This window comes from Cherax quadricarinatus, chromosome 30 (genome assembly GCF_038502225.1).
Source record: "Cherax quadricarinatus isolate ZL_2023a chromosome 30, ASM3850222v1, whole genome shotgun sequence".
Taxonomy (NCBI): domain Eukaryota; kingdom Metazoa; phylum Arthropoda; class Malacostraca; order Decapoda; family Parastacidae; genus Cherax; species Cherax quadricarinatus.
In genome coordinates, this window is record NC_091321.1 from 1,747,548 (window position 1) to 1,765,841 (window position 18,294).

At 41.3% G+C, this 18,294-nt stretch overlaps 2 protein-coding genes across 7 annotated transcripts in view; one reads left to right on the forward strand and one right to left on the reverse strand.

The window, feature by feature from the left end:
- LOC128692596 (ankyrin repeat and SOCS box protein 3) overlaps positions 1 to 1,862 on the reverse strand; it is a 197,648-nt gene extending 195,786 nt beyond the window's left edge. For 2 of the 6 annotated variants that reach the window (XM_070089829.1, XM_070089830.1), the window contains exon 1: positions 1,279 to 1,399. Coding sequence is in view for 4 of the 6 variants with exons in the window: in XM_053781781.2 (XP_053637756.2) it covers positions 1,339 to 1,419 (81 nt within the window). In the remaining 2 variants the exon portion in view is untranslated. Of the gene's footprint in view, positions 1 to 1,278 lie in introns of all 6 variants that reach the window. The other 4 variants (XM_053781781.2, XM_070089831.1, XM_070089827.1 and 1 more) reach the window with 4 other exon arrangements.
- Positions 1,863 to 11,884: 10,022 nt separating this feature from the next.
- LOC128692594 (uncharacterized) overlaps positions 11,885 to 18,294 on the forward strand; it is a 45,759-nt gene continuing 39,349 nt past the window's right edge. Inside the window, exons 1-2 of the mRNA XM_053781778.2 lie at positions 11,885 to 12,104; positions 16,244 to 16,381. Coding sequence (XP_053637753.2) covers positions 12,039 to 12,104; positions 16,244 to 16,381 — 204 coding nt within the window. The 5' untranslated portion in view covers positions 11,885 to 12,038. The remainder of the gene's footprint in view (positions 12,105 to 16,243; positions 16,382 to 18,294) is intronic.

Consider the following 18,294-nt stretch of genomic DNA (forward strand, 5'->3'; position numbering starts at 1 on the left):
CTAAACCCACAAGGGAAGGGGCTAGTAACCAATTCTCCTGTATAAATTACTAAGTGTAAAAAGAAAAACTTTGCTTCTTTTTCAGGTCACACTGCCTCGGTGGGAGACGGCCGTTGTGCTGACAAAAGAAAAATGTTCCTCAAGTGAGGTCCTGGTCAGCCTGGCTGTGGTTCTTACATTGTACAGCCTGCCATTAAGTACTAAACAAACATGGCTCAACCAGTGTCTCTGCTTTCTAAAGAACTTATTATTGGGGAGCCAGGTTGATGAGACCTTGACACACCAGGTCTGGTCAGGGGCCGGGCTGCTGGGGGCGTTGACCCCTGACATCATCATCGTCTCCGGGTATTTTCACGCTGAAATCCGCCGAGGTGCAACGTTTAATTACCGTAAACTGTGTATAATATAACCTAGATTAATCCAATAAGTTCAAGAACTGCGACTTGTATCAACATCAGCATCTGCTAGAAAAATAACAGGATGGATAATGAGAACCTTCAAAACTAGGGAGGCCAAGCCCATGATGACACTCTTCAGGTCACTTGTTCTATCTAGGCTGGAATATTGCTGCACACTAACAGCACCTTTCAAGGCAGGTGAAATTGCCGGACGACCTAGAAAATGTAGAGAGAACCTTCACGGCCCGCATAACGGAGATAAAACACCTCAATTACTGGGAGCGCTTGAGGTTCCTGAACCTGTACTCCCTGGAACGCAGGCGGGAAAGATACATGATTATATACACCTGGAAAATCCTAGAGGGACTAGTACCGAACTTGCACACGAAAATCACTCACTACGAAAGCAAAAGACTTGGCAGACGATGCAACATCCCCCCAATGAAAAGCAGGGGTGTCACTAGCACGTTAAGAGACCATACAATAAGTGTCAGGGGCCCGAGACTGTTCAACTGCCTCCCAGCACACATAAGGGGGATTACCAACAGACCCCTGGCAGTCTTCAAGCTGGCACTGGACAAGCACCTAAAGTCGGTTCCTGATCAGCCGGGCTGTGGCTCGTACGTTGGTTTGCATGCAGCCAACAGCAACAGCCTGGTTGATCAGGCTCTGATCCACCAGGAGGCCTGGTCACAGACCGGGCAGCGAGGGCGTTGAACCCCGGAACTCTCTCCAGGTAAACAGGGGTCGTATTATGTCATGGGGGAGCGCTAAACCCATAGGATTATACAGCGCATGGATGAGGGGGTATGGAAGGCATTCATGCTCAATTCAGGGAACTGGAGCACAGATCCAATTCCCTAGATCAAGAGCCCCTCACCAGCGTCAAGGAACCTCCCTAGAGGGAAACAGGGGGTCGTAGTCTCATAGTTTTCTTCACCTTAAGTAACTTAGCATCTCCAAGACGAGCAGCGAGGCCCACAGACGTGTTGGTGTCGTCATACGCCTCACTGAAATCCATTTTAAGTTAACCACGAGTACTCTGTAAGTCACTGAGATCACCAGCGAGAACAACAGCGCTCGAAAGTAACAACAAATCTGTTTCTGAGTAACTGTTGGGTAGAAAGGTTATGACGACCCGGGGACCGTGTGAACCCTTCCTCCGGCTACAATCTCACACAGTACTGTGATGCACAAATAACTCGCATTTAGCAGATAAAAAAAATTACGACGACGTTTCGGTTTCGTTACTCTGCAAATGGTCCACGTCGAACCGAAACGTCATCGAACCGAAACGTCATCGTAAGCTTTTCGCTCTCCTAGTTTTATTATGTGACGTCTAGACTCTTAATTCTGCCAGTCCATAAAATCATCTTATTTCTCAACATTAACCAAATCTGCCAAAACATCTGCTAATTAGTTTCATCATGTGACCTGGCTTTTAATTCTGTCATTCCATAAAATATAACCACCTGTGTGGAAAATACTGTATATATTTTCCGGAAATACGGTAATTTATAGGTAAATAGATGGCCTATACTGTATTTAATAATATTTGTCATAGAAAACGGAAAGCCTGCGTCTGGGCAGGAGACGCTCGCCATCTTGGTTTTGAATTGGATACAATGTTAGTGTAATGGGAAAGAATTTTCGTGCTCTAGAGGTTAAAATTAGGCTGACACCTCTCAAATAGGAGACGAAATTGTTGGATGTGTATTCCTGCATAACTTGAGATATCAGGCGACTGGACAAGACAGCTCCAAGAACCCCAGCTAAGTCATGTCTGTATTATGTTTATAGTTCTGGCCAGTATTATTGTCATAAATGTAGACAGGGGGGTTTTCTGAGTATGATACAACTTAATCTCCAGTCAAATTGGTTTACCTGGAGTTTACCTGGAGAGAGTTCCGGGGGTCAACGCCCCCGCGGCCCGGTCTGAGACCAGGCCTCCTGGTGGATCAGAGCCTGATCAACCAGGCTGTTGCTGCTGGCTGCACGCAAACCAACATACGAGCCACAGCCCGGCTGATCCGGAACTGACTTTAGGTGCTTGTCCAGTGCCAGCTTGAAGACTGCCAGGGGTCTGTTGGTAATCCCCCTTATGTGTGCTGGGAGGCAGTTGAACAGTCTCGGGCCCCTGACACTTATTGTATGGTCTCTTAACGTGCTAGTGACACCCCTGCTTTTCATTGGGGGGATGGTGCATCGTCTGCCAAGTCTTTTGCTTTCGTAGTGGGTGATTTTCGTGTGCAAGTTCGGTACTAGTCCCTCTAGGATTTTCCAGGTGTATATAATCATGTATCTCTCCCTCCTGCGTTCCAGGGAATACAGGTTTAGGAACCTCAAGCGCTCCCAATAATTGAGGTGTTTTATCTCCGTTATGCGCGCCGTGAAAGTTCTCTGTACATTTTCTAGGTCGGCAATTTCACCTGCCTTGAAAGGTGCTGTTAGTGTGCAGCAATATTCCAGCCTAGATAGAACAAGTGACCTGAAGAGTGTCATCATGGGCTTGGCCTCCCTAGTTTTGAAGGTTCTCATTATCCATCCTGTCATTTTTCTAGCAGATGCGATTGATACAATGTTATGGTCCTTGAAGGTGAGATCCTCCGACATAATCACTCCCAGGTCTTTGAAGTTGGTGTTTCGCTCTATTTTGTGGCCAGAATTTGTTTTGTACTCTGATGAAGATTTAATTTCCTCATGTTTACCATATCTGAGTAATTGAAATTTCTCATCGTTGAACTTCATATTGTTTTCTGCAGCCCACTGAAAGATTTGGTTGATGTCTGCCTGGAGCTTTGCAGTGTCTGCAATGGAAGACACTGTCATGCAGATTCGGGTGTCATCTGCAAAGGAAGACACGGTGCTGTGGCTGACATCCTTGTCTATGTCGGATATAAGGATGAGGAACAAGATGGGAGCGAGTACTGTGCCTTGTGGAACAGAGCTTTTCACCGTAGCTGCCTCGGACTTTACTCTGTTGACGACTACTCTCTGTGTTCTGTTAGTGAGGAAATTATAGATCCATCGACCGACTTTTCCTGTTATTCCTTTAGCACGCATTTTGTGCGCTATTACGCCATTGTCACACTTGTCGAAGGCTTTTGCAAAGTCTGTATATATTACATCTGCATTCTTTTTGTCTTCTAGTGCATTTAGGACCTTGTCGTAGTGGTCCAATAGTTGAGACAGACAGGAGCGACCTGTTCTAAACCCATGTTGCCCTGGGTTGTGTAACTGATGGGTTTCTAGATGCGTGGTGATCTTGCTTCTTAGGACCCTTTCAAAGATTTTTATGATATGGGATGTTAGTGCTATTGGTCTGTAGTTCTTTGCTGTTGCTTTACTGCCCCCTTTGTGGAGTGGGGCTATGTCTGTTGTTTTTAGTAACTGTGGGACGACCCCCGTGTCCATGCTCCCTCTCCATAGGATGGAAAAGGCTCGTGATAGGGGCTTCTTGCAGTTCTTGATGAACACAGAGTTCCATGAGTCTGGCCCTGGGGCAGAGTGCATGGGCATGTCATTTATCGCCTGTTCGAAGTCATTTGGCGTCAGGATAACATCGGATAGGCTTGTGTTAATCAAATGGTGAGTGATATTAAGATATATTTTCCTTCTGTTTTGTAATTGTGTATATATATAACCATTTATTATTTTTAATATACAGTCCACAAAATTTATATATTTACCAGTATTCCTGGTGATGTATTTTTCATTTGTAATTAATAGGTCCAGATCACAACATAATTGAGGTTCAGTCATGTATGCGCGGAGCCCCAGACCGACATAATGAGATTAGTCACGAGGGAGCATTCACCAAATTCAACTTCAATAACAAAAACATAAAGTGGGACCAAGTAAACCAAGTCCTAACCGATATAAGCTGGGAAGATATACTAAGCAACACAGACCCCAACTTATGCCTAGAACAGATTAACTCGGTGGCACTCGATGTATGCACAAGGCTTATTCCTCTAAGAAAAAGGAGGAGTAGATGTAAAATAGAAAGAGACAGGCGCTCCCTTTACAGGCAACGGAAAAGAATAACAGAGCGGCTAAAAGAGGTCAATATATCTGAAATGCGTAGGGAGACACTGGTCAGAGAAATAGCAATAGGAGTCAGGAATCGCGGGAAGAACTAAAAGCCATAAATGAAATCGAAAGAAACCCAAAGTATTTCTTCTCCTATGCCAAATCAAAATCGAGAACAACGTCCAGTATTGGGTCCCTACTTAAAAAAGATGGGTCCTACACAGATGACAGCAAGGAAATGAGTGAGCTACTCAAGTCCCAATATGACTCAGTTTTTAGCAAGCCGCTAACCAGACTGAGAGTCGAAGATCAAAATGAATTTTTTATGAGAGAGCCACAAAATTTGATTAACACAAGCCTATCCGATGTTATCCTGACGCCAAATGACTTCGAACAGGCGATAAATGACATGCCCATGCACTCTGCCCCAGGGCAGCGGGGGCGTTGACCCCCGGAACTCTCTCCAGGTAAACTCCAGAGCAACTTGTGGATATGACAATCGTAGGTATCGAAGGGGGACATTTTTTGTGACCTAGGTGTCCCAAATTCCTACTTGTCTAACTGATAAATAATAATTATCTTTGTTCATTTACTGTTATGTAAATAATGATACATTCAGTAAATGCAATTTTCCACAACCTGAACCATTACTTGTAAGGTAGATTTTGTGTGCAATTTCAAGCTTATTTTACCGAACCCTACTCACTTGTACTAAGTTTAAATAAGATTGCTGTATAAAATTGCATTTACTTGGATGTATCATTATTTACATAACAGTAAATGAACAGATAATTATTATTTATCAGTTAGACAAGTAGGAATTTGGGACACCTAGGTCGCAAAAAATGTCCCCCTTCGATACCTACCACTGTCATATCCACAAGTTGCTCTGGACCTATTAATTATAAATAAAAGATACATCACCAGGAATGCTGGTAAATATATAAATTTGTGGACTGTGTATTAAATTAAAAAATGATTATATATAAACACATTTACATAACAGAAGGAAAATATCTTAATCATAACACTCACCAATTTGACTGGAGATTAATGTGTCATGTACAGGACCCCCCCTTTTGCCTACATTTATGATGAATTTACTGGCCAAAAATTAAACATAATTTAGACAGCTTATCTGAGGTTCCTGGAGTTGTCCTATCCTGTCACCTGATTCTCAAATTATGCAGGAATACACATCCAACAATTTCGCCTCCTATTTGAGAGGTGTCAGCCCGATTTTAACCTCTAGAGCACGAAAAATTCTTCCCATTATTCACAAGGTGTTATTCAATTCAAACAAAATGGCGACTGTCTCCCCCAGCCCCAGGTTTCCCATTTTCGATAACATACTTCTTTTAAAAATACAATATAGGGTATCTATTTACCTATAAATTACCGTATTTCCGGAAAATATATAGTGTATTTTCCACAATTGCATTAAGTTTAAATAAGATTGTAAAACAGCTAACCACTATTCCTTGTCTAGTTTTAAGAATAGTTACTAGGTACTATTATCTTATCTAGTTTTAATTAGTTACTATGTATTTGGATTAGTTTGCCCAAAATGCCTGGGCATGATAGTGGCTATCTTCGTAATTAGCAAATCAAAATTGTAATTACACATTGTAACCTTTACAAAGAAATAAACTTTACTTTACTTTACTTTACATTTGTGTATTGTCCCTGTCAGGTTATTGTGCCTTTTCGTTCTTCATACTGTGATGCTGCCAGACAACAAGAGCATTTCACCCCTCCATGAAAGATGTGTTCATTAAATATCACATACCTGCAAACCCCTCCCAAGAAGCTCATTGCTAGTAATCCCTTCCTTAAATCACTTGTTAAAGCAACTGTTCAAGAAGAAATTTCTCGCCTAGCTTCTTCTTCTTCTTCTTCTGTTGGGTTTCAGGGCCACTGACAGCATACGCCGTATCGAGCCCGGCCGTCCAGTGCTAGGAGAGGGAACTTCGACCAAAATAGAGCAATGTTTTGACTAATAACTATGTATCATACGTCCCTGATACGCCCTGAAGCCAGCAGGAAGGAGCAGGTACAGACCAATATCTCCTGACGGTCCAGAGGGCAAAACTCCTCCCCGTTGAGAAGGACATCATGAGACTTCAACATCAACCTTGGCTTACTAGATGATCAGCCTGTAACTGATTTCATCAACAATATGAACAACACACTTCTCATACCAACAATAACTAAACCAACCAGGCTCACTGAGACAAGTGCAACCATAATAGACCACATATGGACCAATATACTAACCCCCCTTAAATCAGGGATAATCACAGTTAGCACTACACACCACTACCCTACCTTCCTCCTGACAAACATTAGTAAACCACCACTTGAATACAACAAAGTCTCATTTAGACTCCATGACGAGGCCTCAATAAGGAAGTTCACAGCTGACCTAGAGACTGTTGACTGGCCTACAGAATTCTCCAAGGCCAATGGTATTGATGACTGGACAGACATTTTTCTTAACAAATTACTTAGACTATACAACAAACATTGTCCTATAAAAACGAAACAGATCACAAACAAAAGGCTTGGTTGCCCATGGCTAACCAGCACCATTCTGAAATCCATTGATAAGAAACACCAATATGAAAAGCAATGTAGACAGGGCTTAATACACAAAGATATTCTTAAACACTATTCATCAATTCTCACCAAAGTAATAAAAAAAGCCAAACAACTATACTACTCCAGTAGATTCACAGACACTAGAGGAGATATAAAAAAGACCTGGAAAACACTCTCTCAGATTCTAGGGACCCACAAACTGAAAAAACCCAAGAATATTGTCCTAACTAAACCTAATGAAAGACCACTACATCCCACTGACACAGCTAACAAGATAAACGACTTCTTCTCAACCAAAGGATATAATCTCGCTAATAAAATCCCACATACCAATGCCCATGCCGGGGACTACCTAGATGGGAATTTCCCAGATTCCTTCTATCTTGCACCAACTGAGCCCACGGAAGTCACCGAGATTATAAAGTCACTTAAAAATAACTCAGGGAATCTGTCTCATGTCCCACCATTACTGTACAAGCGAGCGGCCCATGTCCTTTCGCATACTATTTCATTACTTTTTAACAAGTCACTAGAAACTAGCACCTTCCCGAAACTACTCAAGATGGCAAGGGTTACACCAATACATAAAGGTGGTGACCCTACAGACTTAAACAACTATAGGCCAATATCAAACTTACCATTGCTATCCAAAATCTTTGAGAAACTCGTGCACAGGAGACTATATTCATTTATAACGGCACAAAACATACTCAACCCCTGCCAATTTGGATTCAGGAAAAATAAAAGCACTAATGATGCAATCATAAAAATGTTAGATCTGCTTTACACAGCATTGGAAAATAAGGAATATCCACTAGGAATTTTTATTGACCTAAGAAAAGCTTTTGACACAGTAGACCACGACATCCTACTCCACAAACTTGACCATTACGGTATAAGAGGCCATGCGCTTGCTTATTTCAAATCTTACCTTACTAATAGGTATCAGTATGTCACCATTAAAGACACAGCATCAACAACATGGCCACTTGATACTGGAGTTCCGCAGGGAAGTGTCCTTGGTCCCCTGCTCTTCCTCATGTACATCAATGATCTTCCAAACGTATCCCAACACCTGAAACCCATTCTCTTTGCTGACGACACGACTTATGTCATCTCTCACCCTAATCTTGCCACCCTCAACACCATTGTTAACGAGGAGCTGCTCAAAATAGCGACTTGGATGACAGCCAATAAACTTACGCTTAACACTGACAAAACCTACTATATTATGTTTGGTAGCAGAGCAGGAGATGCACAAATTAACATTAAGATCGACAGATTAGATTAGATTTTGCCACCGAAGTGGCTAGTTTATTGTGCACCCCATATCCATCCTGTGGACGGTAGCGCGAGAGCATATGGATACACAAAAGGCCTAGGAACTAGGCCCCAAAGGATTAACAGGAATACATATGGATTTATATCTACATATCTATAGTTCACTTATCTGTTACAAGCAAATTTAGGAAATTTGCTTAGTATATCTGGTATCTTATTTTCATTAATAAGATATCTTGACATGTCACATAGGTTATCATACTGTCTGTCTCTGTATTCCTCAATGAGTGGACAATTAAGCACATAATTTACATTTATCATGAATGGTTTGAAAAACCGACAAGTTGAAGATTGAGACACTTATGCAGCATATGGGAATCTTTATTCAGGAAACGTTTCGCCACACAGTGGCTTCATCAGTCCAATACAAAGAGGAAGGCGTAAGGAGAGGAGGAGTATGAGGTAATCAGTCCCTCAGCCTGGAGTCGATGTGTTCAGTCCATCAATCTTGTAGAATGTACAGCATAGGGCCGTAGACGTGGCTTATATACTGTAGTGAGGTGAGGTGAAGCAGGCGGAGGCGGGGTCATAGTGGTACCATCCACTAGTCGAAGTAGGTCTTCGTCCAAAGGTTGAACAAGTGTTGAAGAATTCTTTGTAACAAGATCCCATGATGCTGCAGTGTCTGACAGTTGTGATGAATGGTTTGAAAAACCGACAAGTTGAAGATTGAGACACTTATGCAGCATATGGGAATCTTTATTCAGGAAACGTTTCGCCACACAGTGGCTTCATCAGTCCAATACAAAGAGGAAGGCGTAAGGAGAGGAGGAGTATGAGATAATCAGTCCCTCAGCCTGGAGTCGATGTGTTCAGTCCATCAATCTTGTAGAATGTACAGCATAGGGTCGTAGACGTGGCTTATGTACTGTAGTGAGGTGAGGTGAAGCAGGCGGAGGCGGGGTCATAGTGGTACCATCCACTAGTCGAAGTAGGTCCTCCTTACGCCTTCACCTCACCTCACTACAGTATATAAGCCACGTCTACGGCCCTATGCTGAGTTTACCTGGAGTTTACCTGGAGAGAGTTTCGGGGGTCAACGCCCCCGCGGCCCGGTCTGTGACCAGGCCTCCTGGTGGATCAGCGCCTGATCAACCAGGCTGTTACTGCTGGCTGCACGCAAACCAACGTACGAGCCACAGCCCGGCTGATCAGGAACTGACTTTAGGTGCTTGTCCAGTGCCAGCTTGAAGACTGCCAGGGGTCTGTTGGTAATCCCCCTTATGTGTGCTGGGAGGCAGTTGAACAGTCTCGGGCCCCTGACACTTATTGTATGGTCTCTTATCGTGCTAGTGACACCCCTGCTTTTCATTGGGGGGATGGTGCATCGTCTGCCAAGTCTTTTGCTTTCGTAGTGAGTGATTTTCGTGTGCAAGTTCGGTACTAGTCCCTCTAGGATTTTCCAGGTGTATATAATCATGTATCTCTCCCTCCTGCGTTCCAGGGAATACAGGTTTAGAAACCTCAAGCGCTCCCAGTAATTGAGGTGTTTTATCTCCGTTATGCGCGCCGTGAAAGTTCTCTGTACATTTTCTAGGTCGGCAATTTCACCTGCCTTGAAAGGTGCTGTTAGAGTGCAGCAATATTCCAGCCTAGATAGAACAAGTGACCTGAAGAGTGTCATCATGGGCTTGGCCTCCCTAGTTTTGAAGGTTCTCATTATCCATCCTGTCATTTTTCTAGCAGATGCGACTGATACAATGTTATGGTCCTTGAAGGTGAGATCCTCCGACATAATCACTCCCAGGTCTTTGACGTTGGTGTTTCGCTCTATTTTGTGGCCAGAATTTGTTTTGTACTCTGATGAAGATTTAATTTCCTCATTGTTGTGATAGAAACACAGGCCTTATCTCTAGGCTTTATTGAACATAGAATCTTCATAGTACTTCTGCAACAACAAAATATAATGACTAGTACATCTAATAATGGCTTCTACAGGGATGGTGATGTCTTGCATATGTCAAGAGAAAAGTTATAACTACAGGCCACATATTTAAACTCACCATGTAATCTGCATCGGTGATAAATGGATAAAGTAGGAGAGAATCACACACCATATGTTGGTGCCCATGACGCACGCCAAACTGTTGTTGTTGTTAAGGGCCCCTAGAGGTGGTGCAGTATTATCCTGCTGCTGCTCCCCACAGGACCAGTATCACTACACTCATGTTTACCATATCTGAGTAATTGAAATTTCTCATCGTTGAACTTCATATTGTTTTCTGCAGCCCACTGAAAGATTTGGTTGATGTCCGCCTGGAGCCTTGCAGTGTCTGCAATGGAAGACACTGTCATGCAGATTCGGGTGTCATCTGCAAAGGAAGACACGGTGCTGTTTGAGGTAATCAGTCCCTCAGCCTGGTGTCGATGTGAAAGTATAACTGATACTTCTGTTTTCAGCCATAACAACAACAACAACAACAACAACAACAACAACAACAACAACAACAACAACAACAACAACAACAACAACAATAATAATAATAATAATAATAATAATAATAATAATAATAATAATAATAATAATAATGATATCTTTATTTACTTCAAGTACATGTACAAGGTATACAGTCCTAGCTGACATCAATGACATACTACTATATAGAAAGCCGCTTGTTATGCTGAGCATTTCGGGCAAATTAGGTCAGTTTTGTCCCAGGATGCGACCCACACCAGTCCACTAACACCCAGGTACCCATTTTAATGTTGGGTGAACATGGACAACCAGTGTAAGGAAACACGCCTAATGTTTCTACCCTTGCAGGGAATCGAACTCGGACATCACTGTGTGAAGAGAGAACTTTTGCAACAAGGCCACGGGATTCACCTGATTTAATTGGGAACTTTTTTGTGTGTCAGTTTCTGATGTAGAAGGAAACTCTTTTTCCTATGTTACTATTTATGATAATTGTCCTTGTGTGTATCTGTAGCTAAATAAACTTACTTAGTAATTCCCTTCCCAATTCCCGGTCACTATTCACCAGAAATTAAGAAGTAGGGCTCAATAAGAAGCAAGCTTTGGCTGTATCCAAAACCCTCAACAACAGCAATATGGAGTGCATAATAGTTCTCCTTCTTGCTGGCCTCAGTGAGCTCTGGGGACATATAATACGCAATTATATCACAAATGTAAAACCTAAGACCCAATCTAACTTTGTTATCCTTTAAATACACTACCTAACAGAATACTCCATTCTACTGAATGTACAGCAATGCATGCAACCATATGACCTGTCTTTGTAATACTCACTTGTGCTTTATAGTTATCTGTTTACAATAATGTTTTATCACTGATTACATCATTGCTTAGTTAATCTTAAGTTAATTTTAAGCCAGCCCGTAATGCTATGCATATAAGTGGCTTTGGCATGTTGCTCTTACCTGTATTTTTTTGTACCTCTGTATGTATGTTCAAATTATAAAATAAATAAAATAAATAAATAAATAAATAAAACCACCTTCCACTTTGATCGAAGTTTCTCTTCCGGACACTGGAAGGCAGGGTTCGTTACGGCGTAAGTTGTGAGTGGCCCTATAAACCCCAACAACAACAAGTGCATAATAGTTATTATATTAATTAATCAATGTAAACACTAGACATCAAATCTTTTACAGTATACACCGTGGCACTTGTTATTATATAAAAGTAGTAATAGTAGAGGCATCATGGCCGCAAGTGTCCTTCACGCCCTAATTGAAGTGTCAGAGCATTTTCAGGAGTTAATGAGACTGGTAATTATCAAAAATAACATTACAAGCTCAGTGTATATGCTGTTTTATTGGGATTTAATAATGTTTAACGTCTTCAAACTTATAATAAGATAAAAAAGAGCACATCTGAGGGCGGGCGCCTTGATGTCAGTGAGGGGCTCTTCATCCAAGGAATTGGACGTAACTTCCTTTTCCTTGGTTTAAGCCTTCCATTTCCCAGGTGCTGTATGACCTTTATTGGTTCACTACTCCTCCCTCATAAATGTAATGATAATTGGTAGAGCAAAATTAAGTCAGTCAATAATACATATATATCAAAATTATCCTTTAACTAATCTAAAAAGAAGTAATAATTAAAATTGTCAAATCAGTATTTATACAGGTTAGAATAAGTTACTATTAACATGGTTGTCAGACATCTAGACAGATTAAAGCCCAAACAAGTCAACAGGCAATAAATGACATGGCCATGCACTCTGCCCCAGGCCCAGACTCATGGAACTCCGTGTTATCAAGAACTGCAAGAAGCCCCTATCACGTGCTTTCAGCATTCTGTGGATAGGGAGCATGGACACGGGTCATCCCACACTCACTAAAAACAACAGACATAGCCCCACTCTACAAAGGTGGCAGTAAAGCAATTACAAAGAACTACAGACTGATAGCACTAACATCCCATATCATAAAATCTTTGAAAGGGTTCTAAGAAGCAAGATTGCCAACCACTTGGATACCCATCAGTTACACAACCCAGGACAACACAGATATAGAGTAAGTCGCTCCTGCCTGTCCCAGCTACTGGACCACTGTGGCAAAGTCCTGGATGCTATAGAGAATAAACAAAATGCAGATGTAGTATATACTGACTGCAAAAGCCTTTGACAAGTGTGACCATGGCGTAATAGCGCACAAAATGCGTGCTAAAGGAATAACAGGAAAAGTTGGTCGATGGATCTATAATTTCCTCACTAACAGAACACAGAGAGTAGTAGTCAACAGAGTAAAGTCCAAGGCAGCTACGGTGAAAAGCTCTGTTCCACAAGGCACAGTACTCGCTCCCACCTTGTTCCTCATCCTCATATCTGACATAGACAAGGATGTCAGCCGCAGCACCGTGTCTTCCTTTGCAGATGACACCCGAATCTGCATGACAGTGTCTTTCATTGCAGACACTGCAAGGCTCCAGGCGGACATCAACCAAATCTTTCAGTGTGCTGCAGAAAACAATATGAAGTTCAACGATGAGAAATTTCAATTACTCAGATATGGTAAACACAAGGAAATTAAATCTTCATCAGAGTACAAAACAAATTCTGGCCACAAAATAGAGCGAAACACCAACGTCAAAGACCTGGGAGTGATCATGTCGGAGGATTTCACCTTCAAGGACCATAACATTGCATCAATCACATCTGCTAGAAAAATGACAGGATGGATAATGAGAACCTTCAAAACTAGGGATGCCAAGCCCATGATGACACTCTTCAGGTCACTTGTTTTATCTAGGCTGGAATATTGCTGCACACTAACAGCACCTTTCAAGGCAGGTGAAATTGCTGACCTAGAAAATGTACAGAGAACCTTCACGGCACCCATAACGGAGATAAAACACCTAAATTACTGAGAGCGCTTGAGGTTCCTGAACCTGTATTCCCTGGAACGCAGGCGGGAGAGATACATGATTATATACACCTGGAAAATCCTAGAGGGACTAGTACCGAACTTGCACACGAAAATCACTCACTACAAAAGCCAAAGATTTGGCAGACGATGCAACATCCCCCCAATGAAAAGCAGGGGTGTCACTAGCACGTTAAGAGACCATACAATAAGTGTTAGGGGCCCGAGACTGTTCAACTGCCTCCCAGCATACATAAGGGGGATTACCAACAGACCCCTGGCAGTCTTCAAGCAGGCACTGGACAAGCACCTAAAGTCGGTTCCTGACCAGCCGGGCTGTGGGTCGTACGTTGGTTTGCGTGCAGCCAGCAGTAACAGCCTGGTTGATCAGGCTCTGATCCACCAGGAGGCCTGGTCACAGACCGGGCCACGGGGGCATTGACCCCCGGAACTCTCTCCAGGTAAACTCGAGGATAGTAAATAGAGTAAAGTCCGAGGCAGCTGCAGTGAAAAGCTCTGTTCCACAAGGCACAGTACTCGTTCCCATCTTATTCCTCATTGTCATATCTGACATAGACAGAGATGTAAGCCATAGCTCTGTGTCTTCCTTTGCGGATGACACCCGAATTTCCATGACAGTGTCCTCCATCGAAGACACCACAAGCCTTCAAAGGGATATCAATCAAATCTTCAAGTGGGCCACTCAAAAGAATTTGAAGTTCAATGAAGAGGAATTTCAACTACTCAGATATGGAAAACTTGAGGAAATTAAAACTGTATCATGGTATACAACAAATTCTAACTGTACAATAGAGCAAAAAAAAAAGTAATGTGAAAGACCTGGGAGTGATAATGTCAGAGGATCTCGCCTTCAAAGACCACAACAATATATCTACCGCATCTGCTAGGAAAATGATAGGATGGATAATGAGAGCCTTCAAAACTAGGGATGCTAAACCCATGATGATTCTCTTCAAATCACTTGTTCTCTCTAGGTTGGAATACTGCTGAACACTAACTACCCCCTTCAAGACAGGCAAAATTGCTGACCTGGAGAGTGTACAAAGAACTTTCATGGCATACATAGCTGATGCTAAGCTGCCTTGAAAGATATAATCAGTTAAACTCAGCATGGTTTTACAAAGGGGCATTTTTGCCTTTCGAATTGACTAACTTTTTTCTTTGCAAAGTTATTTAAGATTACCATGATAAAAAATATGATATTGTGTATATGGACTGTGGTAAGGCCTTTGATAAATTTCCACAGAGGAGACTAATCAAGACAGTGGTTTCACATGGTATAGGAAGAGAAATTATCTCCTGAGTTGAGACAAATGACCAATAGGCAACAGAGAGTTTGCATAAATGGGGAGAACTCAGAATGGAGACCATTATAAGTGGTACACCACTGGGGTCAGTACTGGAACCTTTGTTCACAATCTACATAAATTACTTAAATGAGGGAATACAAAGGGATATAAGTATGTACCAGCAGGTTAACTGATGACACTAAAATAGGTATTGATTAACCACTTGGGCTCATTACTTTAATTTTTTTAGTGCTCCATAAGATGCTCTTATATTACAAACCTTTGAAATTTAAGGGTCCCAGTTTAATTTTGTGTGCCTCTTTTTCTTGTTAAGGAAGGTGGCTTAGCGCTTCTTTTTGATTATAATAATAATAATAATAATTGTTAAGGAAGATTAATTTTGCCCAGTCATATTTGCTTCGTCTCCAGATTCTCATCCTTTTGGGATGATTCTGGGAAGAAGGGTTATCTGACCCCAAGAGGCAAAGAATACTATATCTACCTTTGGTGAGGAAAGTGTTTACTATGTAGCAGTGGGTTCACTGAGCCCCAGAAATTACCCTGTAACTTTTATTTGCACTTAAGTTCATCTGCCATCATGTGATTAACAGGCCAGAACTTGTATCTGGGTGCACTGGCTTGGTTGATGGTATCCAAGGGTTGCCTAGGGAAAATTTTGTGCAGTATTAACAAATATTTATTTACTGCTGGTAATGAGCTAGGCAGGTAGAGTAAACTCTGGTTATCAGTGGAAAACAGGATTTGTAACAATATATGGCTGTCATGTAATTTAGGGGAAAGATAGTGTTTACTGTGGGTCCTTCATTAAAAGTAAGAAGTATTTTGACAAAAATATAGTTCATGGTAGCTTTTCTATTACATCACCGTAGAGGAACTTTCAAAAGCAAACTTGGCATCAAAGATAGAGTTGTAATTATAATTGTCATTCTGTACCGTATTTAAGGTAATATTTTTCCTGCCATTATACTTAGTAATGGTCAGTTTTATCAGATACTATAGTTGGATTTTATTAGCTTCAAGTTGACCTGTGCAGTGAACTGTGCCAGTATTGATTTGGACTAAAGAGTGTAGTGGTCATCTTGATGTGGCAAACAGTCTTAGTTACTTGTAAGTCTTCTGGACCAAAAATAGGTAATTCATTCATTAGTTACTCTTCCAGAGACTTCTTAAACAAGATTTTCAAAAGTCTACAATGAGACTGTATTTCAGGCTGCAGCAGATGGTGTGATTGAATCATGGGGTTTAGAAATTATACTTCAAAATGTAAACCTGTCATTTCATGAAGATGACAACTTCCAAGGTCACCTTCTATTTGGTCTTCACTCACTGCTCCTCCTCTTGGTGAGGGTAAGTTGCTTTATTTGTTTTTATTTTTTTTTATTAACACACTGGCCAATTCCCACCAAGGCAGGGTGACCCGAAAAAGGAAAACTTTCACCATCATTCACTCCATCACTGTCTTGCCAGAAGGGTGCTTTACACTACAGTTTTTAAACTGCAACATTAACACCATCCTCTGCAACTTCTCTTCAGAATCTCCCAAGAGCACAGTGTCATCAGCAAAGAGCAGCTGTGACAACTCCCACTTTGTGTGTGATTCTTTATCTTTTAACTCCACGCCTCTTGCCAAGACCCTCGCATTTACTTCTCTTACAACCCCATCTATACATATATTAAACAACCACGGTGACATCACACATCCTTGTCTAAGGCCTACTTTTACTGGGAAATAATCTCCCTCTTTCCTACATACTCTAACTTGAGCCTCACTATCCTCGTAAAAACTCTTCACTGCTTTCAGTAACCTACCTCCTACACCATACACTTGCAACATCTGCCACATTGCCCCCCCTATCCACCCTGTCATATGCCTTTTCCAAATCCATAAATGCCACAAAAACCTCTTTAGCCTTATCTAAATACTGTTCACTTATGTTTCACTGTAAACACCTGGTCCACACACCTACTATCTTTCCTAAAGCCTCCTTGTTCATCTGCTATCCTATTCTCCATCTTACTCTTAATTCTGTCAATAATAAATCTACCAGGTATACTCAACAGACTTATCCCCCTATAATTTTTGCACTCTCTTTTGTTCCCTTTGCCTTTATACAAAGGAACTATGCATGCTCTCTGCCAATCCCTAGGTACCTTACCCTCTTCCATATCATACATGCTTTATATTTATTTATTTATTTATTTAGTAATTTGAGCATACATACAGAGGTACAAAAAAATACAGGTAAGAGCAGCATGCCAAAGCCACTTATATGCATAGCATTACGGGCTGGCTTAAAATTAACTTAAGATTAACTAAGCAATGATGAAATCAGTGATAAGACATTATTGTAAACAGATAACTATAAAGCACAAATGAGTATTACAAAGACAGGTCATATGGTTGCATGCATTGCTGTACATTCAGTCGAATGGAGTATTCTGTTAGATTGGGTTTTAGGTTTAACATTTATGTGGTATAATTGTGAGAAACATTTAAGATATACAATTTATAAGGTTCAGTTATTCAGTATTTATTTGGTTTTGGGTGAGTAAGTGATCTTTGAGAAGAGACTTGAATTTATAAACAGGTAGTGTTTCTTTTATATTTACAGGTAATGAATTCCAGATTTTAGGGCCTTTTATGTGCATTGAGTTTTTGCATTGCGTAAGATGGACACGAGGAACATCAAAGAGTGATCTGTGCCTTGTGTTATGGTCATGTGTTCTGTTGAGGTTGGCAAGGAGATGTTTGAGGGGAGGGTTAATATCAGAGTTAAGTGTTCTATGTATATAATAGGTGCAATAATAAGTATGGATGTTTTGTATGGTGAGTAGGTTGAGTGTTTTGAATATTGGTGGAGTGTGCTGCCTGTAGTGAGAATTTGTTATCATTCTAACTGCAGCCTTTTGTTGGTTAATTAGTGGTCTGAGATGGTTAATTGTTGTTGAGCCCCATGCACAAATTCCATAGGTGAGATAGGGGTAAATAAGAGAGTGATAAAGGGCCAGGAGGGCTGACTGTGGAGCATAGTACCGTATCTTCGATAGTATTCCTACAGTCTTGGAAATTTTCTTAGAAATTTGTTGTATATGTGTATGAAATTTGAGTCTATTATCAAGGTGGATTCCTAAGAATTTTCCCTCTGTTAGTTTTGTGATAGGTGATCCGTTTATCGTTATGTTAAGAGGGACATCTGTAGCTGTTACCAAACTGAATGAAGTAGGTTTTGTCAATGTTTAGTGTAAGTTTGTTAGTCCTC